Consider the following 26,950-nt stretch of genomic DNA (forward strand, 5'->3'; position numbering starts at 1 on the left):
AAACCATAAAGAAAGGTTGGCATTTAAAGGGAGATGCTCAACTGACACAAAACAGCTGTGCTGACATAATTTGTGCCACGGTAACTGGTATCAGCTGATGATCTGCCCTTTATATTCAAAGAATCCTGAAGTGCTGGGTACATATATCCACTGTAAGAACATTTCAACTCAACCACATCCAGTTTCCATAATAGAATATGTGTTGCTAAAATATATAGGCAATGTAGAAAAAAATCCAAATACACATGCACTCTAGCTGTGATGGAGATCATAGTCTATAATGCAGATTAATGTACTGTTTGATTCCAGGAACATAAATGATTCCAGCTCTAACACTGATTCCCTTCATAACAAGCACATTTACCTCTTTTTCTCTGGGTCACTTTGGCATATATAAACTGAAGGGTAATACTTTTCTTTGTCCACCTCCAAAAGTTGTTCTGAGGGGATCTGGATGAATAGTGGTATGTGTATCAGGTTAACAATGCATTATTCTTCACATTTAAAAGATTTTGTTGAATCTTTCCTAATTTTGGTGGGCAGTCATAACTGTAGTTTTTAACCGGGCTCCCCACGCTGAGCAAATTAATTTCAGACCTGCCTGTCTGAACTCCCTCTGCAGATCAAGTCAGGAATGTTATTCTTTCTTGGCTTCCTTACTTACCAAAGGGGAAGCCAAAATATAACAAAACATATGCATACCACTGTTTAAGAGAGTAACTACGTTACTTGTGGCTGTTTTGGGAGCAGCCAAGGCAACCCCGTAACCTGTAGGTTACAAAAACATGTAGTATGCTTCAGAGTGAAAAGGTGTAAACCAGCAGAGGTTGTCAAAACAGTCACTTTACAAATGCATTAGGACCCATCTATGCATTTCAAAGGAAAGGTAACCTTAAGACTCAGGTCTCACATAAAACATGAAAGTCAGGTCTAGAAATTTTTAAGACATATATCATGTATATTTTGAGTACAAAGACACCAAATCTCTCTTGGAAGAATGCAGGATGAGCCTTACATTTTCTGTTACTCTTATTTAGCTCCATGATGGAGCGTCTAATGCAACTCTTCCAGGAGTCAGGAAGAGGTTTTCCATTCAAAAGTGAACTGTGAATTAAGGAAAGAATTTTATAGAAGTTTGAAATAGCACACAGACAAGTCCAACCCTGACAGGCGAAGAAGCTGTGGCTCAATTTGATGTCCATCGCTTATTTCTCAGAACAGCTATAGGAACAGCACTTCCCAATGACTTCTGACAATTTGCATAGATCATTAACTTGCACAGATTCAAAACCTGCAATAAATTGTCTGCCCTATCCTGCTGCTCTGTGTTTTGAGAGCGAGGGAGAGGTCTGGGCACGTCTTTTCCCCCTTCATCATGCAGTTCTTCACCTGGATCTCCCTTTGCCCCCATTATAATAAAAAGCCTGCTTACAAGCAGATACAAAGAAGAACAACGTGGCTTTTGCCATAAAGACTATGTATTTTACCAGCAGGTTACCAGGTAGAGGATTGAGTGGTTTAGCTGAAATTAGAGCCTTGTAAAGAAAATCAGTGTAGTGGTTAACCTTAAAACTGCATTCATGGATGTACTCTAACAAATGCAGCAATGAAATGATAAACATGACCCAAATCCTGGCCTTTACTGGGGGAGGGGGAAATGGAGGGGAGGGGAAAAAAAAAAAAAAAAAAGATGTGCTCCTTGTTTATCTGAGCCCTGCACACAGAAGGAAATGGGTTTGCATGCTTCAGCCAGGACTCTACATTTCCAAGCAGAGGGGCTGCAATCCATCTGCCTCCCGAGTTTCAGCTGAGTTTTGGATGATGGCAGCCAATTTAAATGTCACTGTTTAATAGGGTAACGCATTTGCAGGAATCAGCTTTGCCACCTTCCTCCCACGATGTCTTCATCTCTCCAGGCAAAAATCTCGGGTTTCCCTTGCCTGATCCTTTCGGTGTCAGCTGCATGTTACCAGAACACACATACAGCTGTTTTCCCTATCACAGCTGCATCTCCGGCAGCAGCTTCGGGGCTTGAGGACTGCAGAGGAAAGTGAAGGGGGATGTTCAACTTCACAACAAAAATGAGGCTGGTAAAAAAGGATTTGTAGCCCTCCCAGAAACAAACAGGGAAGGGGGTGAATTTAGTTCACCATGGTGTCTCCAGGGCTGGGCTGCTGCTTTCCTGGCAGTGAACACACTGAGCCAGGCAAAGTGTGGCTCTCCCCCGGCTGCTCTTTAGATCTGGGTTTACAGGGAAAACCAGGGGCCCTGGACCAACGCAACGAGTTAGCAGAATATGGTACAGCCATCCAAAGGGGAGATTGGCAGTGGCATGGGTCCACGCTTCACGTCGCCTTACCAAGTTCAGGGCCTGAGACAGCCTAGCATTGACCTCCCAGATAGCCTGCAATCTCCCAAGCAGCCACCCAAAGACTATTTTTAGCCCTCCCTCCCCGGTGTGTGCGTGTGTGTGTGTTTGCACAATGGAGCAAAGCCCAAGAGTGGGACCAGACGGCCCTGAAAAGGGAAATCTGATTTTATCGCCTGCTGAGGATGCCGGTGACATGATTTCCTTCAGCTGGAAGGAGGGTCTCCGAGTTGCTTACACAAACTGCAAAGCCACCACGCCGCAGCTTTCCTCCCGTCCCGTCCCGTTCCGTCTGCGCGCCCCCCTCCCTCCGCAGCAGCCGAGGCGCACAGGCTTTCCCCGCACCTAGCAAAGCAGGGTGGCAGCGGGGTACCCCTGCCCCGGCATGCTCTGACATCCTGACAGGAGTGATTCCCAGCCTGGCTACTGAAGAAGAAGGGAAAAAAAAAAAAAAAAGAAAAAAGAAAAAGTGTCTCTTTCTGGAAACTGCCTCCCAACGCTGGACACGTTGCTTTTGCTGTGCTAAGAGAAGACGTTTCATGGTATCAACAAACAACACCCCCCACCCCACCACTCCCCCCGGCAAAGTTGGAGGCAAGGCTCTCGGTGCTAAGCCCAGGCAGTGAAACTCGGCAAGGGCAATGAACTCCCCGCCCCCCCGCCAGCAAAGGGCCGGACACGGCGGGGGCGAAAGGCTCCCACCCCCCGCTCCCCGCGGGTAGGGGACGGGAGCGGCGTCCGAGCTCTGGCGCAGAGCGGGGTCGGAAGAAGGGAAGCGGGGGGGGGCGATAAGGATGGCAGCCCGACCCCCCGGCTGAACAATGCAGGCAGGAAAAAGGCTAGGAAATGCCTGTGCAACTGCGAGGCACGCATGTACCTACCAGTTCCTCCCAGGCGGGGCTGCGGGCGCTATAGGAAGGGTAACCATGCTCCTCCATCACCCGAGAGCAGGTCCCTGCCTCCGCGGGGAGGGCGCCGGCGGGCGGCGGAGCAGGTTACGCCGGGCTGCTCCCGCCGCTGCCGCTCCTCCGGCTGGCAGCGCTCTCCCCGCGCCGCTCTCTCTCCCCCCACCCCGGCCCCGCTCCTCCCTTTTTCTCCCCCGGCCCCGTTCAGGCCCCCTCCTCCCTCCCCGCCCGGCTCCTCTCCCTCCCACGGCCACCGGGCTCAGCCCCGGCTCCCGAGGGAACCGGCCTGCAGCTGCCGCGCCGCTCACATCATCGCCGCCGCCGGGGGCTCCCCGCACACCCGCCCCGGGAAGCCCAGCGGATCACGGGCAAATCGCCTGGGGCGTGAGGCGGTTTGCAGCCGCCGCGGCGGGGCCGCGGGCGAGGGCGCTCCCGGAGGCGCCGGGGGTCCCCCTGGCGCGCCGGGAGCCGCTGACGCCCCGCCGGGGCTGTGCCTCCTCCCCTCCGCCCGGCACGGCACGGCACGGCACGGCGGCTTGCAGCGGGGGCGGAGAGCGGGGTCTGCGGCCGCCACGAGCCCGGCTGGGTGTCCCGGGGCGCCCCGGGCGAGCGAGCGCGCACGCAGCGCTGCCCCCCGCATCCCGCCGCCCCCGCATCCCGCCGCTCCCAGCCGAGCCCCCCGGGAGCGGTCGGGGCCGGAGTGCTGCCCCCCCACGAAGACTGGGACCACGCAGTGCCGCACGGTTTAACACCCTTTGGGCAGCCTCTTCCCCACTCCCCCCAGAGGCACCGGGTGGTCCCGTTGGCACCTCAAGAGAAGCAGGAGCTGGGACACCGTGGAAATGACAGCACAGGCATGTAGGCCATGTCTGGCACTGGGGCCTTCCATTTCCAGGGCCACCCCGTCTGCCCCAGGGGGTAGCAGCATTGCTCTGCCCTCAATCACGCCTTTTATCAATACACGGTGCGCATACTTCAGTCTTCCCAGTTTAGTGGCTACCAGCATGCCCTTGAACACCAATCGATACATTCCAACTCTTCAACTGCATTTTCTACATCCTACAAACTCAATGCTTTCACTCATTTGTTTCTCCCTGTTGCCGCAGAATTGCGGGATACGTGAAAGAGTGGGACTAGAGAGAGTGAGAAAATGAAACTCAGACACCATCCAAAACAATGGTGTTCAGCCCAGTTTTTCTATATTCCTTTTCATTCCAGCCTGCCCTTTTGAATTTGCAGCTATCATGCTTGATTACAAAAAGTGATCCCTGGGTCATCTACTTGGTTACTGCAAACATCAGAAAAGGAATTGGATTTCACAAGAAAGAAATTAATTTTTATTTATAATAGTTTTATTTAAAGATGTATTCATGTTCTTTGTGTTTTAAAGCTTCTTCATACCAAAAAAATGGCACACTGCCACCTGACTTCTAGCTTTTGCAAAACACATCAGCAATTTACAAAAAGTAGCACTGTTGCTGAAAAAAGGTTAAGTCTTCCGTGTGCATTTAACTAAGCCTGGAGAAAAAATTGCATTGAGTTAAGATGATGTACCCCTCAGCCAGACCCGCAGAAGTGCCACAGCGGTATAGCTCGTTTGAGGAACTGAAATTGCTGCATTTCTTCTACCAGTAGAAAAGGAACTGTTTTTGTTGATAATAAGTTTATCAGCGGTCTGTTGATGAACTGCTTTGATGGTAAGTGTAACCTCAGAAGGAAGCAAACAAGATGACTTAGAGCATCTTGCTTTTTGGAAGGAAGCTTTCTGAAGGTGAGCAACAGTTGTCCAAGGATGTCTGGTCTCCTTCCCTTTGCCCCAAGTGTGAGGTACTGCTGAGGAATGTCATACTGTAAAGGGCTTTACACTAAGAACGACTTTCAGGGCAAGATTAGTCAGCTCCCCTCCTTTCCTCATGATGCACTGGAGGATCTCACATGATGGTTTGTTTATGCCTCTCGACATCTGGCCTCTTTACCCTTGGCCATGATGGGGCTTTGTGGCAAAAGTGGCCTGCCATGAAATATATGTCATGCTAATGCCTTGCATTTCCTTGCTTGCTGAACCACAAAAACTGAAAACTCATACAGGAACTTTAAGCCACTTGAAGTTACTTCAGCTGAAGCACTGTATGTACCCTTTTGCCTTGAAATTCAGATTCTTGCTGTGCCTTCAGACCCATTTTCTGTTTCATGTGGCCTGAATCTTACACTTGTGACTAGATAACGCAATTATATTCACCTCATTTCATCCCCTGCAGTTCAAGGCTTGCTTTCCTTAAGTGGAAAGCTAGTATAGGCCCCAGAAGATTACAACAACCTACTTAGGTTGAAGGTACATTTCAAGGTCTTGTTGGATAAGGAGGACAGACATCAGCCACTGCACTGATCCTGGTAGATCTAAATGAAACCCGTGCAATGCAACTTCAGCCCTGCCCTTCCAGGCTCCTGATTGTCACATCTGATTTTTCACTTCTTTCTCTGAAGGAGACAGATTTCAGCCCTTGCTGAGGAGCCCTGCCCCATACAATTTCCCCGCATGTGAGCTCTGCTCACCAGGTCCAAGAGGACAATTTCTGCCGAGACTGAGGTCTCTGGGCTGCATGGCTGAACTGGCTGAAAATCACGGGCAAAGCATTTTGCTGAAAACCATAATTCTGTCAAGCTGACATGGAATTTGAGGAGAGATGTCAGGATCACAGGGTTTATTAACTTATTTATTTATTTTGTTCAGGGGCATGCTGCCACATTTACAGAGGGGCAAGGGAACTGAAGGCAGGCCCAAGGCAAGGATAAGCTTGGTTAGCGAGGGGTAGAAGAGCTGCCTGCTAAAACAAGAAGTGACCAACTGTCCTCTTGAGAAGATGGGGATGTTGGCTTGGAAGAAGAGCTCATCGGAGGCAAGTCTTCGCAACCAGCTCGGAAGTAGACTGTGATTCTCCTAGCTGCTCTACCGAACTGCATCACAACATCTCCAGCACAGCCTGGGCCCTGGTTTAATTTCATTCTGATTTTTTGATTTTGTTCCAAGTAATGTTGTTTGTTAGGATTGTTTGGGGTTTTATTCTTTTCAAGTTTTTCCACTTAGTCTAGACATTTGGGGTTGAATTTCATGGTAGTCTGCTCTATCTACTATGTTCAAAGATGCCTCATCTCCCTCTGTCTCTCCTTGTTCCCTGCCCTTAACGACTCAGTGAAAAGTGAATCAACAAAGCCAGTGTTTCATTATTGACTTTTTTTTACATGAAGCGCATTGAAAATAGTAACACATGCCTCCCTTTTTAAGCAAAATATTTTGGATATATTGGACACACTGAAACATAAAGATTTTGCTTCCAATGCTGTGCTTAGACATCCACAAGAGAGTTCCAACCTCTTTAGGTATTTCTATTCCCTTGAGGGGGGGGGAGGGGCAGGAACTTTCTAATTTTTTCCTAATGTGAGGTAGAAAGACAGTAAAAAATTGAGGTTTTTTACACTTTTCTGTATTTTTCCACCAGCATTGCCTTCAGCATGCATCACATAACGAAAATGCACTGATTTTCATTGATCTATGCTAACATGAAACTTCCTTCTTTTCTTGGCACGTTGTATGCAAGGCTGATTTGAGTAAGTTCTTCAAGGCAATGTTGTTCTTCATTCTCTTTGCTGTAAACATGCCAGTTGGCCTTTTTTTTTCCCTTTTTTTTTTCCCCTGTTAAATAATTTTGCATAAAATTTGAAGGTAGGATTTTATCAGCATGGTAGTTAGGTAGTTCCTGCCAGACAGACAGGTAGTAATAACCCACAGTGGGTCATTAAAGTGATAAATGTATTAAAAGCAGAGCAAAACACACATGCTTCTCAACCTGGTAACCCTTCAGACAGAACTGCAGTAACAGAATGAGTTAAGAAAAAATATTTTAAAAATAAAAGTGTATTTTTTCAGTAACAATGATATGTAAAATCCTGATAACTGCCTTGAAATCCACTGCCTTCTGTTTGTGAAAGCATCCAAACTATTGCAGAAATTCTGCATTTCACCCAGTTTACAATGCCTGCCGCTTGGGTCTGCCTCACATGTAGTACATGAGAAATGTCTTTAGCCTAAATTTTCATTTATAGACTTACTTCACCATGTGCATTCTCTCTTCACTGGTATTTTTATTCTGGTTACTCTAATAACCACTTCTGTGCATACCTGTAAGAGACAGGATGCTTTTAACCAGTTTCCTGGGCTTTGGAGTTTTATAAGGGGGAAATTATATATGCAGATGGCAGAAATTTGTCTATTTTCTAAACAAAGAGCTTTAGGAAGAAAGAAATTGCAGTGAGAAGAAAGCCTTGGGAAATAAATGATTTATTGGAGCAGCAGCAGAGCTGTGGAAGGACAATCTACCAGCCACTTCGTTGCACCTCCCAGCAGCTTTATTTGCTTTTCTCAGTTTCTACCCCTGCAGTGTTAGCATCTCCTGCTTGCTCTGCTGACATGGGTAGCCACCTCGATGCCTCCTCCTGAGTGGCACATGGAGCTCATGGGGTTGAAGTATGTTTTCCCTTCTGGAATTCATTCAGAGACATCTGGGTGGCGTGTGTTTGTTATCCCACCCCTTTGGCCACCCTGACTTGCAGCTGAAGTTGCAACAGGTACCCTGAAAGCCAGCAGAAAAAATGGCATGAAAGCACAGATGGCTGCAGGTGGCCATTTCTTAAATTGCTGCTGACCTTCACTAATGACCCCTGCCAGTGCCACTGGCTGAGGGTATGTACTAATTCATTCACTTAAGGATATTGCTGAACCAGATTTAAGGCATTCTCGCTTGCCATGGATGGTTTCATAAAAATATCATGGGAAAGAGTCATTCATTCCAACCTCTTGGTGCAAGGCAGCACCAACCATATCCAAACTGTCCTCAACAGGCATTGTCTGTTCAAACCCTGATGGCCTGGGCTTTATATCCTTCCTCGAGGATGTAGTTAGTGAATGATCTAAATCTGCCATGCTGCAATTTTTATCTCATCCCCCATGAACACGGAGAACTCATTCCATGCCTCTTCAGTGATAGCTTTTGGTGTGTTTGGAGGCTGTTGTCACACATTTCTGCCCTAAACCAGCCCAGTTCCATTCTCATCACTGACCTCTCAGCTCACACTTCCAAAGGTGTTGCCTGTGCCTCACTTGACATGCAGTGCCCCTGCTCCAGCTTAGACCTCACCTTAAAAAACATCACTCTAGGTTTGTCCAGGTGTGACAAACATGCTCCTTTGTTGACCATCCTGAACATAAATGAGGATACTGAAACATCCTTACAGCGTTTATGTGAAGCAGGGCTTCCTCCCAATGGTGTGTCGTTGGATCTGTGAGCTTCAGGGAATATTTCAGCTGAAACATGGTTTCCTAGGAAAATGTCACATGAGTGTCAGAAGCTTTAGTAAATCAATGTACAAGGCACCTACCCCATCCCCAGGCCCAATTTCTTTGACATTATTTGACCTCAGAAAACCTGTATTTGTTATACTTCTCCCTGTTATCTTCAAAGCACGCACTTTTTTTTATTGTTATTTTGGGGAGAACTGAAGTTTATGTGATGGATCAGTAATTCCTGAGTTCCTCCTTTTTCTCCTTTTTTAAAAGTTTCATTTCATAATACAAGAACTCAACTGATTAAACACAGGATGTATCTTCACATTTTTTCATATGAGCCAAATACCTCTGATGGAGCTTTGCACTTGTGGTTATGGACTTCGCAAAACCTGGCACAAACTTAAATATCTGCTTCTTTGAATTCATTCAGACCTTGAAGATGCAACTTTTTGACAAACATTTATTCTAAAAGAGACACAGAAACAAATAGTAAGCATAAGGGTTAGTAATGTGATACTTTAAAATCACGTACAAATTAATAAATATATTATATCTGAAATGATCAGGGAAAAAAGTAAACATTTATTTAAATGCCTAAGTGCCTAAGGTTTCTAATGGCAAAATTGGAGTGGGGGTTAAAAGCTTTGTCTCCCGGCAAAACTGGAGTGGGGGTTAAAAGCTTTGTCTCCCCCCTGATGCTTAAAAAGGACAAAACAGGTGGCAAAAATATTTCTATGGAAAATGGAAAGAATTTAGCCCACCCAACAACTTGGCACTGAGATGGAGCTGTTCCTTTTGTCTTCTTATGTGTTCTACTAAGCACCATATTTGGGTGCTTTCCAATTACAGCAAATCAATATGTAAAATTCCTATTTTGGTCAGTTTTCTTGCAGTCTATCATGGTACATGTTCAAATATAAATTAAAACAGATCTTTTTTCCAAAAGAAACTCCTGCTTAGTAGAGGAAAGAGAGGCAGACTTATGCCAGTGGAGTTTTTATTGCTTGCATAAATGAAAGGAAGAAGTGGCAAGATGTGTATGAAGTGGTGGGGGAGTATAAATACAGCCATGTGATCATCCTGAATAAGTAAGATGGACTTGTGGCCATGGTCCTGATCTTATCTGAAGATGAGCTAGAGAATACTGAGCCCAATATTGCTGTCATAGAAAAAAAATAAATTAGTTTTCACAAGAGTTGGTGGATGTAGTGCTGAAAACCACAGAGCATTTTTGTGGCCAAGCCAGTGAGGTATATATGCTTACTTTTAAGCATACAGTTTGTCCCATTTATTTCACCTCCAGCACGCACGGAAAGCATATACTCTCACTGGGGAACCTTGCAAATTGACAGGTTTGAGAAGAGAAATATTTGATCTATAAAGAAAGCATGAAAGGAAGGAAAAGAGGTGGCTGTGAGAGACAGCAGAGAATGAAGGATGTGTCTGTTTACTTTTCTAAGATGATCTGTTTCTCTGACAGTAGCAAATAAGTCAGTAACTCCATAAATACCAGTATTAAGTAAAATTGATGCTTTTAGTAATTGAGCCAAATATAAAAAGATTAAATTAACTCTTACTACAATTCCTGTGATTTAAAATCAATTATCTCAGGGACAAATTGCTCTGCAAAGTTTTTCAAAGAGTCTGTTAACTTATTTAATGTGGAGTTGAAATTCTGGCATTGCTCTAATAGTGTTCCCACATTCCGTTCAAGAGATCCCATCAGATGGTTTGCATAGCTATTTTTAGTTTTTAATAAAGAGAGGATGACACATGACTTACCAGAAAAGAAAATACATTTTTGCTACTTTAACCTTATTTAAGTTGTATTTCTAATCTAAAGAAAGAGCCTTAATCCATGAAATAGCCATAGCATATAGGAGAGTTCTAAATTAACATTGGCTAGACACATCCAAGCCTAGTTTAGATAAATGAAAAAGTGAATAAAAGGGACATTTCTGTGTATAGTTCATATAAATAAAAAAGTAAATAAAGAGACATTTCTGTGTATTTTAGATTAATAAAGCTGAAATGTACAGGGGTGAGTATTATAAACACTTTTATTGAAGGCACATGTTAAAAATAATATGTTCTGCAGTTGACCGTCATCTTGTTATTCACAGCAACAGCCACATGTGAATAATGTTTATCTTTGGTTTTAGGGAAAGGAATTTCATTGTCATACTGAAGATTTGCACAGTTTGAATTGCGATATTATTTGTCCTACAACAAGGTGTAATGAACAAGTATGTATTGCTACTACAGCTTACAGGTATAAGTAGTTTATTAATAGGATTTACAAATTTGCATTACTGCTGCCAAACAAGAGCCTGTCCAGGCATGTGTACTTCTTCCTCCTTAGTATTTTAGTACTGACCAAACTGACGGGAATTTGGTTGGTTCTAAAACCTTACTTCACAGGGAGGTGAAGTAAGACCTGTGAGCCTTTTCCTACAGTGATGGAAAACCCTCGCCGCAGCTGGAAGAAGCAGTGTGCCTGCCGGTGTGTCCCACCAGCCCTGAGGTCATGGGGTGGCGGGGGGTGGCGCGTTTGGCCCCCTGATGTGCTGGGATCGTGGCACAGCTGGGCTGCTGTGTGGGGTGGGAGAGCCGTCTGTCTGCCTGTGTCACTGAGAACGGATCTGCTGGGCTGTGAGATACCCGAGGAGCTAATTTTTCCCTCGCCAAGAAAGGTGGAGCAAGGCAACGGTGACCAGCAAATACGTTTTTGAGCAGATGAGTAGCAGGAGGGTAAATTAAGGACAAAGTTTGGAGATGCTTTTTGCTTTATGTTTTTTTTTTGCACTTATATAGTGTAGGAACAGGGATACAATTTACAACCAACCTTTTTTGCTGCATGAAGTCTGTGAAACTTATTCATGTTTGTGACCTGCAGGTGAAGCTATGCCAGGAGGAAAGGTTTGTCGTTTGAATGGAAAAGTACCAACCTGATGAACATAAAAGAGACTGAGCAGTTCCTGGTCAACCAGTTTTATTAGGCAGCAGCTTCTAAGATGAAAGCATCTGAATCCCATGGAAACAAGCAGAGAAAGAATCAGAGTCAGGCAGCCTTTAAGTGATAATATTTGCAGATGTCATGAAGACCAAGGGGGTGGTAAATCACGAAAAGGGCAAAACATTGAAATAAATTATTTGGAATAGCTAGTGATATAAACATAAGCAAATATATTTCTAAACAGCCAAATGCAAAGCTGTGGCACTTAAAAACAAAGTGTGTAAGAAACGTTTAATCGCTATGAGGGATCCTTTAGGAGATGCCTTGATTTTGAAAAGGGCTTAGGGGTCATGGTGACTAATCAGCTGTGTAAGATCTACAGCCAGAATCAAATGTTAATTGGATTTATGAGTAGAATTGGATCTATGATTACAAGAATTTCTGGTACTTGTGAGAGTGATATTGCCTCTGTGCTTGGTACTGACTTACATGCAGCTGTGGTATGGCACCTGGTGTCTTTGTCCACAGTCCAAGACAGATGATTATTGTTTAGAAAGGGGGCAAGGGAGAGCCTGCAAAGCACCTGAAAGACCTCAAAATATTCTTTATAGTTAAAGACTCAAGGAGTTTGTTCTGATGAACAAGAGAATTTGAGAGATAACTTAAAGCTTGGAGGTCCCAAAATAGGAAAGAGGTCAAGGGGGTTCTTCACTCTATACAGGAGCGATCAGAAACTCTACCTACTATAAGTTTAAAATTAGGGATGGAAAAAAAGACAGATTTTGAAGCAAGGATAAATTAATCATTGGAATAACATACTAAGGTTTGTGGTTCAAAATTTTTAAATGAAAGACTGGGTTTTGTTTTAAAAGAAGTTTTCATTGAGACTCAGGTTTATCTTATGACTTGCTCTACAGAGAACTAAATAATCAACCAGCAGTATTCTATGCCTGTAAAATCTTCTATAGTATATATAGTGTGTAATCTCTACTGACTAGATAATCACCAGGGAATCTTCTGAGTTTATAAACATGGAAATATAATACATCTTCTGTAGGTTAGAGGAAAATCTATTTTATTAGAGCAAATAGGGGCATACAAATATCCTCATCCTGGCCCCCAAGGAGTATTTTTCTGTCATTAAAGGAGGTCTGGGTCACTATAAAACCCAGAGTATTAACAATCATACAGCTGAGGCACGTTTTCTGCATCTTCCATCTTATGCTCCCAAGGACATCCCAGATGGTAATGATTGAATTTGTCTATTTATTAGACATGACAGCTTCCACTGATGAGGGTGTTTGTAATTCTAAGCAAAGAGCAGTTGCTGAGATGAAATGTCTTTGACTTTCTAACCACAGAGTTGTTGCTTTGGTAGGCTACCGAAACAACAGTTCTGTGATCATTTAATACCAGCTCCGTGAGGCTGTACATCATGTAACAGTACAAATTTGATCGAAATCAGGCAAGAGCATCTGATTCCATTTTGGTTGGTTTAGCCAGAGCACATAGCACAGTGTTTACATTCACTTAATAATTTTATGTTGATTTTATGCCAGCTGCAGGAAGACAGCATGAAGTTAAGAGCTGCCTAGACAGAAAATACTTCTTCTATGTTAAATCTGCCGGGGCAAATTCTCGCTTTGATATATTGTTAACAAATCTGAATCAGTGGAGTGACTGTACCAGTATATTGCATTATTATGATTACAGTGGCTTTTCGATCCGATGCTAAGTACCCCAAAAAACAGATTCACTGTATTGTCAAACTACAGCTTGAGAGCCAAGCTGAACTGAAAGTTAAAACGGAGACGCTGAAGAGTAATCTCATTGTGCCTGCTCTCCGTCCACTGCCAGGCCCTGAGATACCTTTGAAATTGCCAGTGATCCCTGAAAAGAAAAAAAAAAAAAAAAAAAAAAAAAGCAAAAAAAATCTCCAGGCAAAACAGGACCACTTACAGGAAAATAGCTGGAGGTAAGGATGGTTTACTCTGAACTTCCTGCGTCAAAGTCAAGTTGTGTCCCTTTAGATGTCAACCATTGTTTGGAAGAGGTTAAATTCCCTCATGTTTGACCTACATAGAGTTCTGGCATTTGGGAAGGTACTGTGTGAGCTGGGCATGCCAATTAATTTTAAGGATGGTAGTAGTCATAGTAAATGAATGATCTGCAAAGATTAGTAACTTCTCTGTCAACTGGCTGAACAATTTTAGAAACCATACAGGTGAGTTGGTTGGAGGTTGGGCCACAATTATTATATTATTTTTCAAAGCTGGAAGGAGGCACGGTGACGAAGATACGCTTTGAAATTACCTTGGGAGGAACTATTCCATAAAAGCCAGCAGTACAGACATCAGTATGGTCAGTATAGGAATGAATTCTAGTGGGCTGATTTTTAAGGATGAATGTCTTGGACAGTCTGGAATTACAATATCAGTATTTACAATGTAGGAAGCACGAGAAATAAGGACTTCAAGAAGTCTGGACAGATAGTGAGTGCAGTCTTTGTGGTGGAAATCTGCAATGAGACCACTGATCTCCATGGCAGTAGATGAACTTGCCCCTGTGAAAGCCAGATCAGGTTCTATGTCATTTTCTACATTTTGAAAAAGAATTTTAAAAACACATTTCAGGGTGTGGAATGGTCCCAGACAAGGGAGTGTCACCTTCTGATCAGCTGAATTTCACATGGCTTTTATTATGTGGCTCCACAAAGGCTCAAGTCTTTATGAAGAGGCATTAACCTCCATGTAGCTAGAACAGTTGCATGCCAAGTCCTCAAAGCACAAAATTCACATTACTGGGTAGTTTTCGGAGTATCATTTTGAAGACCCCTGAAAGCACCACTTAATAAAAATATGCAATAAGTCTGATGGTCCTTTTCTTCTTTTACTAGGAGGTCCAAGGGCTCCCATTCTCATGTAGTTTCAGAATGCAGAGTCTCTAATATATACAATACGTAGGATACATCTTGCCTATTTTTTTTGGCTTACTTTCATCCCACATTGAGAAAATACATGGCTAAAAATACTTCAGGATGCTTTCCAGGGAATACCACCCATGTGTCCCTCAAGAGACTCCTCTTTAACATTCCTTAACCCACATGGTATTCAATGTTTCCAGTGACAGACTGTGCCTCCATAAATAAGCTACATAAGTTCCTAATATGAGTTATGCATTGCATACAGTGGAATAACTGCCTTAAAAGAATGTTGAGGCTACAAAAGGAAGCAGTCACAGAGGTAAGAAATGCCAAAATTAAGGCAGGCTTCGCAAACTCAGTATGGGCCTGCTGTGCAAATGCCCAGTCTGAGCCAGTCTCTCATTATGGCTTATTTTTAACTCCTGATTCATTCCAACTACAGGTACTTGCTAGTCACCAAATTAGAAGCTACTTGGTATTTTTTTTATAACCCTCATTTGTAGTAACCCTTCCTAGTGGCTCTTACTTCCCATCCATATGGACTAGGAGTAGAGAAGTCAGTCAGCATGAACATGGCTTAGTTGATGAACCCCGTTCACTCTGATCCTCTCTGCGCATCTTCCCTTGTTGGTGTGGCAAAGCTGTGCTCAGAGCTTCATGGGACATGCAAAATAACTCATCTGTATTTAAAGGAATTTTCCTGCTGTGTTTCCAAACACCTCCTTTCAAACAAGGCCCTAGCAGTGGAAAGCATTATGTAAGCCACGCCTAGAGATGCTACCAGCTCTTTTTCCACCTCACATAGCATCACTCTCACAACTACCATAGGAAGGAAAACCTGACCCATACATTGGCAGCGTCTGTTCATGAGCCATCCACCTTTGACCTTCTGGGTGGAGTTATTTTCTTGAGGGAAGTAAAGACTCCTGCTTCCTGATGTATTGAAGCTCTTCAGTGAGTATCCCTCCTTCCGTCATCCCTCTTGCTTTCAGAGAACCGATTCCTACAGCATGGGTCCCAGGGAGAAACAGAGTTTCATCCAAATTCCAGGTCTGCATTTTTTCCATGAGCAGGCACCAATCTGTGTCAGGCTGCAGGAAAAAAATCCCAGCACCCAAACCTTTTGAACAGGCAAGAAAATATAATCTGTTTGAGAAACTGTTGTAAAACCAGATGTCTAAAGGGGTGCAAAGCATTGCTGCTGCTATTAGTGATGAGATGATTAATGATTCCAAGTCTTTGGGATACAATTAATCCCTTTCATCAATTCATCTAGGCGTATAAAAAGAACGTGTAGGATTTGACTTCTTCCTAAAAGCTGCGCAAATAGCCTATTTTGCATTGGTTCACAACAGATTCAGGGACAAATATGACACTGACATACAGAACTTTGCAGAACCTCCCTTGACATTAAAACAGGCAAAAAACCACCCTGCTCGGTTAATGGGGGGAAAAATCGCACCACAGCACCATAGCTCCAAGCAGCCCTCGGCCACTCTGCTCCAGTTGTGGAATCTTTCTGTTTGGCCTCTGGAAGGGTGAAGGAACCCTTATCCACATCTTCTGAGGGGGGAGTGGGAGGGGTGGTGAAGACAAGCCCTACCAGGCTTCTCAAAGTCCAGTGCCTTTTAGAGAGGGGAGGCTTCTTGAGGCAGGGAAGGAGAGCTGCCAGCTTTGCCTTGAGCAGGTGTTTTCTACCTGATGTTACTGAATGGGTCTTCAAACAGGGCTGTGCAGAAGCTGTAAGATGTTTTATTTATATTTTCCTATTTTCATAAGCTGGTTGCTTACTGTGAGATCAAACGTTGCTTATTTGCATCTTACTGTCTCAAATACAACTCCTTTGAAGCGGACCTGTCTAAAAAGGTTATCCACGTGTGTCTGTAGCCTCCACTTTCTCAGGGAGCCTTAGTAATCTGCAGTTACAGATATTAAGATCGGCTTCTTCTGAGATTGTGAGGTAAAAGCATGCAGAGCCTGCCTAGTGCTGATACCAGTTTTACATGTTGAATTGTTGAAGCTGAGGAAGCTGCAGCTGCCAAAAAAATGGGAACATTTTTAAATTCGGGCATCACATGGACCCAGGAAAATTCTTCCTTAGCAAATGAAATGAGGACAAACAGCAAAAGAGAGGTACTTCATCACTGATTTTATCAGCTAACTTTCCGTCAAGGGTGCATCAAGCTTCTTTTTTTTTTTTTTTTTTTTTTTTTCCAATCGACTCTGCCACCCTGTATAGAAGGGAGAAGTCATCCATGACCTCAGTCATCCATCCAAAGCTGGTTCACCCTATAGGTGTGCATGGGAAGGTCAGTCCCCTCACACCAACCCATTTTGCTATAAGGAGGCAGACTTTCGCACTCTTCACCTCCTGTACTTGGGCAGAGTGGCATCTCCTTTCGCACCTCCTCCTGCTTCTGAATTCACCACTGAATTCTCCAGGGCAAAGTGTATGCCGGAACTGGTGAAAGTTATCATGGGACTGGGACTGCAATGTAAAGGTGGCCAAGGCACGCAGTTATTCTGTATTTATCCCTTATGGTAAAGGAAGTAGAAGTAATGAGGAGAGAGGTATGACGGTGGAAGGCAGCAGGAAGGAGATGGCTTTTCAAAGGTGGGAGAATGCAAATGGAAATCTACTGAAGCCTAGTTAGAGGGAAGGGAAGATGGGAACTGAACAGAGGAGGAGTGTATATATACAACAGTCATTGCGTTGTCTGTACGTACGTTACAGTTGGTGTCGTGTTCTATGTGCCTCTGCATAGCCTTCCCATCAGCAAAGATGTGAAAAGAATATATAGATTTCTTTTTTCACATACAGCTTTCTAATTCACTCAACCATACCAATTCCTTTGCACCTCAAGTAAGCAAGTGAATACAAGAAGACAGAAATAAATGAGAATCTAAGGAAGACACACTCTTCACACTCTCACAATCATCAGACTAAATGTATCATTTCTGCAGCTCTATGGAAGGCAATGAAGCTGAAATTAGTTTTTCATGCATGAATTACGGTACTGCATAGTGATTTTTAGGCATCCATAAAATGCAGCATAAATAGTTTATGCTCAGTCCTAAGGGGGGGGGTGTTTCATTTGTTTACTTCTGTTAGGTCACGGTTATTCTGCAAGCTCAAGGAAATATCTAATCGAAAATTTTAGTACAAAGAACTATTTCGAAAAAAAAGGCAGAAAAGAGCTGCAGAGTGATAAAACAGCAGTTACAATGTACCTCTATTTGAAGAAAGCTGGAAAAATGGTTTAGAAAAATACAGTAGAGGTGTGTAAGCCCAGAAACTACAGGGAAAACAAGCAAAGTTGTTACACCCATTTTTATTTGTTCATGACAGAAGAAAATTAGAGAGACATGAAAGGCAGCAGAGGCATCATGCCAGACAACTTTCTGATGGATAATGGTCAATCCAATCTTGTTATTTTGTGCTCTTTCTTTGCCTATGCCTAGCATCCATCCATTAGGTTTTGCTGTAGTCACAACCACATCTTGAACATAACCTTAGAAGGATTCAAGTCTTAGATTTTCTTCCTGAAGGAATAAAACATTCATTGAGGTGGAGGAGAATTGGAAGTCAGCAGCTTTTAATATAGAACAGACTCCAAATTCAGGTTGTTTGATTAAAAGTAATCAAAACCAAAAAACTGCAAAAAATTGGATTAGCAGGATAGAAACATAAACATTGAACACGATAATAACCAATTTAAATGAAACGCAAGTACATAAGGAGGCAAACCTTACAGTCACAATCTGTTGCGCTAGTGCACAGACACATCGACTAGTGAATTCTGTTGTTTCTGGTTCTTAAAGAAAAAATGTCACTTTGTGTCCCCTGACTGCATCTGAAGTCAATAAATCCATCTGCTGCCTTTCACGCATGCAGAACGCATTTTCATCCCCTCCAAGCCATGTTCATTGGCCAGCTTGATATAATTAAATGGCCTGCATGACACATTCAGATGCTTGAATTTAAGCCATTAATTTAAGTATGCATATTGCAGTCTCTCCCAGGTACAGGAGGAAAGGGGAGCACAAACAGCAATAGTCCTCAGGTGTGTCCCTTGCTAGTATAGGTTGTCAAATGTGATGTGATGATGACAGATAACAAAGATAGCAGTTGATTTCAACAAGTGCAGTGTAATGTAATTTCTTTTTGTAAAACCCTCTCCCAGTGTTCTTGGTAGTGTCTCTGTAGACTGAGGGGAGTGTGGAGAATAATGTACATCTCCTTCCATTAAATGAACACCTTTATTCAAAGGCAATATGTTAACTTGTCAAAACTCATCATCCTCATGCTACACAATAAAACATTCTTTAATGCAACACAGGACTATGTTGTCACCTAGCTCACCTAGAAGGAAAATTCTAAGCAAGTTTTCCCCTTAGAAAATAACGCCTGTGAGATGTTAATTGTTTGGAAAAAGTTGGAATAGACCTGAATTGAACCGGTCTTAACACACTAAATTATTTTTTATTCTTCCCCATCTACATATTTCTTTTGACCCAAAGCATATTTTCTCCTTTTTTTACAGAGAAGCTTGATTTTTGTTCCAATTTTGGGAGAAACGCAAGCCAACCAGCTGTCAACAAAGACTGTCACATCTTATTCAAGACTAAAGTTACACAGAATTGGTGATCTTTGATATTGCTCCCACAAATACTATGGTTGCTTTTCATCAGTTCATGTGGACACAATTTCTTTTTTAGAATAACACCATTGCTGAAGTACCCACACAACTCCGCTCCTGACTTGTTGAATCCATAACTTATGTTTTATATCAGGTTGTTTGGCACAGAAGTAGAATGAAAACCCTTTGGAAGAGAGAATGTTTTTAAGATAAAAATTGCTTTTCTCAACCAGAAGAATAAAAGCAATCTAGATAAGTTTGTGCTTCATGACTGAAGTTTTGTCTCTTTGTCCACATTTTTGGCTAGATCTGACACATCCCCCACAAGAAACTCTAGATCTCAAGGGAGAGAAGAAGGGAAGAGACTGCAACCTATTATTCACCTGTATGTTACAAAAATATCTTTCATGTGTCAAGTGGTATGACGTAGGTGGTATAATTTGGCATTATCATGCATTGCTACTTGTCTATCACCACACTTTTTAAAACTATCCCTTTCATTGGTATGGTTTCTACACACAAAGTGATTTCACTTTTTACTTTACTGCAAAAAAACAGATTTCAAAATATTAGAAGCAGCTCAGAATAGGACTGACTAATCTTTGCTAAAATTTATATACCTATATATAAATGTACATATAAAATACGATTTCCAAGTTTTTATTTTATAGGTATTTATAGAATGAGAGGTTTCTATTTTATGGTTCATTTTATTAACCAAAAGAATGAGTTTGCAAATCTTTGCAACAAGGATTTAAAGCAAACCCACTCAGTAACAGGGAACTGAATTCTGAGGTTTAAATTAGATTATTAGTCGAACTGACTATTTTACAATCTACTTGGGAAGGTACTAGACAAAAAGCTTTCACTTCACCTTTCCATGACCTATGTAGCAATACGGGCTCCGGTTACTTGGGCAACCGATCAACAACTTCACCTTGGCTGTGCAATGCTGGGAAGAGATTAAGAAAAGGAAACACAAAGGAGGGAGTCAATTTGAATAGAAAAAACCCAATGCATAGGATCATGAGCAGGCAAGTAGTTTTAGTTGTTCATAAGTGCAAGGAAAAGGACCCAGTTCTTACAACATGACAGTATAAAGCTAGATGGCATTTAAAGAGGTGGCAAAACAAATTCAGAGCCCGTACTCATCAAGTCTTAGCAAAAATACCAGATTCTAGTTATATAGGGGATGAGAAATGACGGGACTATTTTGTACAAGTACAAAATAAAGCATGCAGATGATATCCTCTTCTGGCAGTAGGGAAACCTTGAACTTTAGAAGGTCTAGGTTGCTTATCCGGGGCACACCTTACTATTGTCAAAATTCATAGCATTTATTCTAAGACTACCTGATAGCACTGGACTAAAACCTGGGGTTTTCCACTTTAGAATAGTGACCATATGATTCGAAGAGACGGGATACACATTTGTTGTATGTTTAACTTTAATATTATCAAAATTGCATAGACTAGAGATACAATTGTATTTCAACCTCTCATTCTATTTTGTCTCCAGTCCACAAAGTCTAGATTAATTTTTTTTTAAATGGTTCTTCAGCAGCAAAGTCCATGGGAAACTGCTTTTTACCTTGCACAATAAACAGCCTTTCGCCAGGAGGGCATAGAGATGTAATCCTAGGAAGAACCAGGTCAGTATGAATCCAAGTCTCCAGCACTCTTGCACACTTCTGGGGAGACTACAATACAAAACCAGACAATGGCTAGAAGTAGTGTGGGATGCAATCTTTAAACCAAAAGCTCATACAGTAAGTGTGGATGCATGTACAGTCTATAAGGCATCTGATCTGGTACCTCTTGGCAAGGTAACTGAGAATTTAGAACAATCAAAAATCAAGGTAATAATCAGTGGTTCAAAAATCCACTAATTGAAAGGTGTCTTATTATCATTAAAGGCTTGCTTTATTAGGTCCTAAAGGGATTTGCTCTTGCTCTACAGTATAATGTTATCATCAGCAATTCTGAAGCAAACAAGCATACTCTATTGTAACTGTTTCCAGATGACACATGGTTTGCAGGAACGACAAATAATGCAGAACACAGGTGACTGAGCCCTCTCAATCATTTGATAAGCTAACTATGCAAGTTTTAGGGCAGCCATGTACAAAACAATACTTTGAAGAATGAAGCAAAGCATCTGAGGTCATGGAAGCTAGAGAGTGAACATATGCTCTCAGCCTGATCCTCTTAGTAAGGGTGGACACAATCTTTACTGTATAATAGAAAACTGTATTACCTCTGACATTGGTGCAACTGTCACTGTAATATAGTGGCTAGACTTGACACTGGCCTGAGCACTGTAAGTGTCCAGTAAAGAGTCACAGAAAAAAGGATCAAAAGGTTACAAAGCTTACAAAATAATCTGAAAAAATTGTTCACCATCTAAGTTAGCCTTAACCTCTCATCATTGGAATTTCTTGCACCTTTTTCTGTTGGAAGAAAGACTCCTCTGTAAAGTAAATTGTTCTTCCATGTAACAAGAATTAGAACTTGTGATCAAGCTAAATCAAACTTTTGCTTAGGCAAGCAAAGAAGATTGAGCCCACTGTTCTATTTTACTGCAATGCACATTTTTTAATCTCTCAATCAGTCTAGGTTCCTGCTATATGCTCTTAGTTTTTGTGGGAAGTAGATGGTTGAGGGGCTCTTTTCTGGTATTTGTGGTTTGGCAACAGTTAATGCAAAAGGATCTCCTTGTATCCTGAACAAGGAAGGTAACTAACAAAAAGGTGAGCCCTGTTACTGAAAATACTGCTTATATGTTTCTTTCCACTCTTATTAAGCCAGTTATTTTAGTGAGTGTGCTCTCAGACAGGGTCAGGCATCTAACCTCAGACTAAGGATTATTCTGTGAAGGTTTATGCACAAATTTGACTTCATACACTGCAAGTTCAGAGACATGATGTTTCTGCTGAGTAACATCAAGTAAACATCAGAGCTCTTTGAGCCCAAACTTAGCCCTGTCTTTCTGCACTTTCCCTTCCATTGTCTTTCTGCAGAAACTAGAATGCCATTGTAAATACTGGCATTAACTTTAACAAGCTTGCAGTAGCTCAAAGTGAGCTTTGTCCCATCTGTGCAGATTAGTTAGGAAGCTTTTCTTGGTTGATTTTGTTGTTGTTGTTGTTGGGGGGGGGTGGGGTTTTTTTGTGTGTGTATTTTTTGTTTTGTTTTGGGTTTTTTTTTTTTCGAACTAAGCACTGAGGGCAAAATCTGCTACTGTGAGGAACCCAAAGCATGGAGTTGACTTCTGCTTGTTGCCTGCTCTGAAGCTAAGGACACTTCACTCATGGACACAAAGCACTGTCAGTTGAGAGCTCATCTGCAGTATCCTCTGTCTTTTTAAGTCTGGCTAATTCTATGACTGAAATAAAGACAACAGGGTCTATTTTGGGTTTTAAATGTAATTTATTATGTAATTGTTGCTCGGTAAATGAGTTTATGTGGGATACAATAATATAGAATTTCAACCTTACTTTAAAATCTGTCTTACAAATCAGTGTCATGTTGCTACTGGTTTAAGATCAGCACTGTCAAATATTAACAAAATACAGGAAATATGTCCTTCTTTTTCAGGAAATGCTTGTATCATTGAGTCAGTAAAACTGTTTCAGCTTAAGAGAATCAGATTTAAATACTACTTACAGACATGCCTAACATAACAGCAATAAAGATTACTGGTATATTAAGTGTTTGCTTAAATTCAGAAGCTAACAGACAAACTAACACTGTATTAGTTTTTCTTTTCCTGTATATAACATGATATAACTTCTTGATGAAGCATTTGCTATTAAAACATTTCTGAAAGTATTTTCAGGAAATGCACTTTCTGTACAATATACCAATTTTGGGTCTTGTGCAATATTGCACATAATATAGGTATCTTTTATATACATATATATAAATATATAGATAGCTGAAGGGAGGAAAACAAAGAAAACTATGCTTTTTTAACAGGGATAAACAGTATTTCATTTGCACCGACATAATTTATGTCATTTGGTTTTGAATCCTAAACCACTTTACTTAAATGTAAATAAATTTAAGTTAAAATATACATGGTATCATTAAATTGATGAAACTTCTGATCGTAACCCTGCAACTCCCTCAACTTTTCCTCTCTTTTCCTGTATTGCAACTGGAGACAGGTTATAAGATACAGGCTGGATCCCTCGTTACTACTCAGCTTTGCCAATGGGAATGTCACACTTCTAGTTCCCAGCATTAAGCCCACAAGTTATTTACTCTAACTGCTCTTCTACTGTGTCCTTCTCACTGTGGTCTAAAGTGTGATTCTGGTTCCACTTCCCACTGCCAGCATTTAGCTCATTTATGCCTAGAAAACAATGAGAAAAATAAAGAACAACGATGATGGATCTGTTATAGCCAGGGAACTTGCTTTATGCTCCAGCCACATTTTGGTGATTGGTGCAATCACCTTTATTGCCCCAACAGGTCTTTTCCAGACCAAACATATAACATTTCACATCCTTCCCTTGCTTTGTAGGACCTCAACAGTAGATTTCCAACCATTATTGCCCACTTGCATATGTCTGTCATTTTGCCTCTCTTCCAGTTTATTTCACATATTCTGACATGATCCAAGAAAACAACAGATGGCAACTTCATCCAAGTGGGTGTTATCCACGAGGGACTGCAAAACAAGAGCTTGTTTTCTAATAACTTCCTGCCTTTCAGGTTACAAGTTTCAGAACCTACTGCAATTCTGTAATGTGAGTCTCAGAACTGAATTAGGATAGAGTGATTGGCTTAGGCATGGTAAGATCTGCTATTGACTTCAGTAAACTGGGATTAAGACCTGCCCTTAAACCAACTTTTGAATCTAACCTCTATTGACTAGATTTGGATGTGGGTTTTCTAATGCACAATGCATGAGTAGTGATGATAATACAGCCCAGCAGGAGAAACAGAAGCAGCATAAAGAAAAGTAGGAAAATGAGAAGTTGGGTGGTTATGAGGGAAACATCTGTTAAAAAAACAGCTGGCACATTAAAAGGCTTGGGAGAGAAGGGAAAGAGGAAAGGAAGAATGAAGGAGAGAAGGAATGAAGGAAGAAAGGGGGAAGGGACAAAGGAGGGAAGGAGTAAAGACAAAAGGAAGGAGAGAAGGATGGGTATAAAACATAGCAAGAGCATATTTAGTCATACAGTGGTTTTGCACAACTACTTCTCCTGAGCACAGTTCCAATTCTTCAAAACTTGAAAGCTTCCAGTTGTGCCAAAAAACCCAATGCAAATAAATGTTGTGAAAGAGTTACAAACAATGAAACAGATTTTTATTAGATGTGCCTTGGGTAGAAGTGGGACAATATCTGTATCAAGTCCTGACAAGTAAGGAAAAGTCTTCCTTCTGTTCCTCAACAAAAAATATCCTTTTGATCAGCAAAGAAAAAGGAGTGTAAATACTCTGGGCTACATACAGTGATTAGCTATAAAATGGGGAAGTATGCATATGAAGCATGAGAAAATTTAGCTCAGGTCACATGAATTTTTAGCTTTTTCTTCTTTTGCTGGGCTTGCTTAGCCTACAGTTTAACCAGTAAAGCAGGCTACAACTAATAAAATTAATAGCTGTTACTGAAGAAAGGGGTACATATTACTAAAAATAGTGTCAGAACACAGAAAAATACTGAGAATATAAAAGCAAAAGTAGGGGATAATCTTTAATTCTGGGATAAAGGGGGACACAACTGAACTAGAATTGACACCACTGGTGAGGTTTCAAAAGGCATACGAAAAGGAGCAATTAAATCAGATAAAGATGTAAGCAGCCAGTTGGCTTTGTCTCACCTGCCTTTGGGTGTCTGAAGTAACCCATTCAGACCTGAGCTAGTGAGGCAAAGTTTCCATAAGAAAGAAATAGACTTTTCAAGAGAACAATTAATCTGAACAGAGATACCTGCCTCAGGTCAAGATGAATTGCCCTTTCAGGGTGTCTATTTTTTTCCTTTGACTATAAGGTGGACCTTCTGTTGTCTACTCAAACTTGGATGACTAATTTCTATTTTCTCAGGTTAGAGCAATTCAAGGCAACCCAGGATATAAGCTGTCACCAGATAAACCATCAAGAACTTTGTTGAGATGAGGAAGGCTTTTGTACTGGGTTGGGAAGGACTATGGTGTCTTGACCTCAGCCAAGAGCCAAACACCCACACTGCCATTGATTTACCCTCTTCCTGCATGAGACAGGGAATGAGTAAGCATCTGGGTGGTTAACAGGGTCAATCCACCACAACTTTAAGTGTTGGTCAGTCTTGTACTAAATTCCTTTATTTTGCCTATTAGTCAGGAAGAATTTGTATGTTTGTCAATCTTCTTGAATTAAAAGATTGCTACTTAATTGTTTACAAACCCCTGGAGCTATAAAAGCAATCTACAATACTGCTATCATTAAACATATTTTGCACTATGCATTTCTTCTGTCAAAAAACAGTAAGAATCTAAATTATGGCTCTTTCACATGGACTTGTTAACAATAAGAAATCTTTCCAGTACCAAGAAATAGGGTTTGTGAAATACAGATGTCGTATTTTTACCAGCAATGTTTTGCCAAAACTGACACACTTAGCAAGAAATTAAAATTAAAATCTAAATTTCCTAATACTGACAAGGAAGTAAGACAAGCATGAATGCTGGGTGAATTAATCATTAAATAAGAATAGGGATGACTGTGTTTAATTGTACACACTCTTCTTATTTCTTCCACTTCATTTTTTTTGGTGATTTCAGTGCAATGAATGGTTTCTTCAGTTTGTCTCCCTCTAGTGGATTACCCCTTCTGTGTATCAGCAGTCTTTAATTTTTTTTTTCTTTGTTTGTACTGTGTGGCTACAATATTATTATAACTGAATAATCTATATACAGCCATGCCTCTATGCCATCCCTGATGACTGCATCTTTCAAGCTTATACTTATTCCTACTGCCCCAGGTATCAGCTGTCTGGGCTACAATTCATGCAAATTATTCTCAGTCCTCCTCTCACTTTAAAGAAGTATAATTATAACGTGTTGGGTTTTGGTCATTCTTCTGTCTCCTGAATCAGTTCAGGGACTGGCTCAGCATGAAGCTCAGTGTAAAGCAGCCTTTTTAGTAGTCTAAATTAGGACATAGTGAAACAAAGTAAGGCTAGGCCCAGTTAAATCACATCACAAACACGGAATGCCTTTTCTAAGCCTCTGGCAAGTATAATTTTTCAGTGACATAGATATATTCTAGAGCTTGATGGATAAAACACAACATGGCCTACTCTATTTTTCAAAGGATCTCTCTGTAATTTGGGGAAAAAATACAATTGTAACAAACACAGAATCTGTCTTGGGCTTATTTGTATTATCTGTATTATGATCTCAGAGTTGCAGTGGTGAATCAGAGCCCTTCTGTGTTTTAACACCTATAAACCACACCAAAAAGGCTATTTCCTGCCCCAAAGATCTTACACTACAAAAGGCAGGGTAGCCAAAGAGGTGGACTCAGCAAGCAGAAGGTGGCAATGGAAGCAGGTAATAAAAACTGACAGTGGATGCTGAATATTATCAGCATTAGCATGGGCTGCCAAATGTCTTTGTGACTGCAGTATTTTATAGGCAGAGGAAAGGTTTCAGGTTTATAAATGTGGATCTGAAAAAGGAAAAGCTTCTGACCACTGGTACTGCTATGTTCAAAGGTGCACACTGCTTCCAGAGCACAAGTTTTTTCCTGTGAATACATTCAAATTGTACTGTTGATCTCCTTGGCTTTCATGCTTATTCCAGATGGCACTGCTCTTCAAGTAGGCCA

At 41.6% G+C, this 26,950-nt stretch overlaps 1 protein-coding gene across 3 annotated transcripts in view; it reads right to left on the bottom strand.

Annotated features, from left to right (window-relative positions):
• Positions 1-22,218, bottom strand: part of DGKH (diacylglycerol kinase eta) — a 192,514-nt gene extending 170,296 nt beyond the window's left edge. The window contains exons 1-2 of one of the 3 annotated variants that reach the window (XM_080376826.1): positions 11,563-22,218; positions 3,250-9,079 (exon numbers count right to left, since the gene is read on the bottom strand). In XM_080376826.1, the coding sequence (XP_080232952.1) occupies positions 3,250-3,306 (57 nt within the window). In that variant the 5' untranslated portion in view covers positions 3,307-9,079; positions 11,563-22,218. Of the gene's footprint in view, positions 1-3,249; positions 9,262-11,562 lie in introns of those variants that run through there. The other 2 variants (XM_080376825.1, XM_080376824.1) reach the window with 2 other exon arrangements.
• Positions 22,219-26,950: the final 4,732 nt, after the last annotated feature.

The sequence above is a fragment of the Falco punctatus genome (assembly GCF_963210335.1).
Source record: "Falco punctatus genome assembly, chromosome: 2".
In the NCBI taxonomy this organism is placed as follows: domain Eukaryota; kingdom Metazoa; phylum Chordata; class Aves; order Falconiformes; family Falconidae; genus Falco; species Falco punctatus.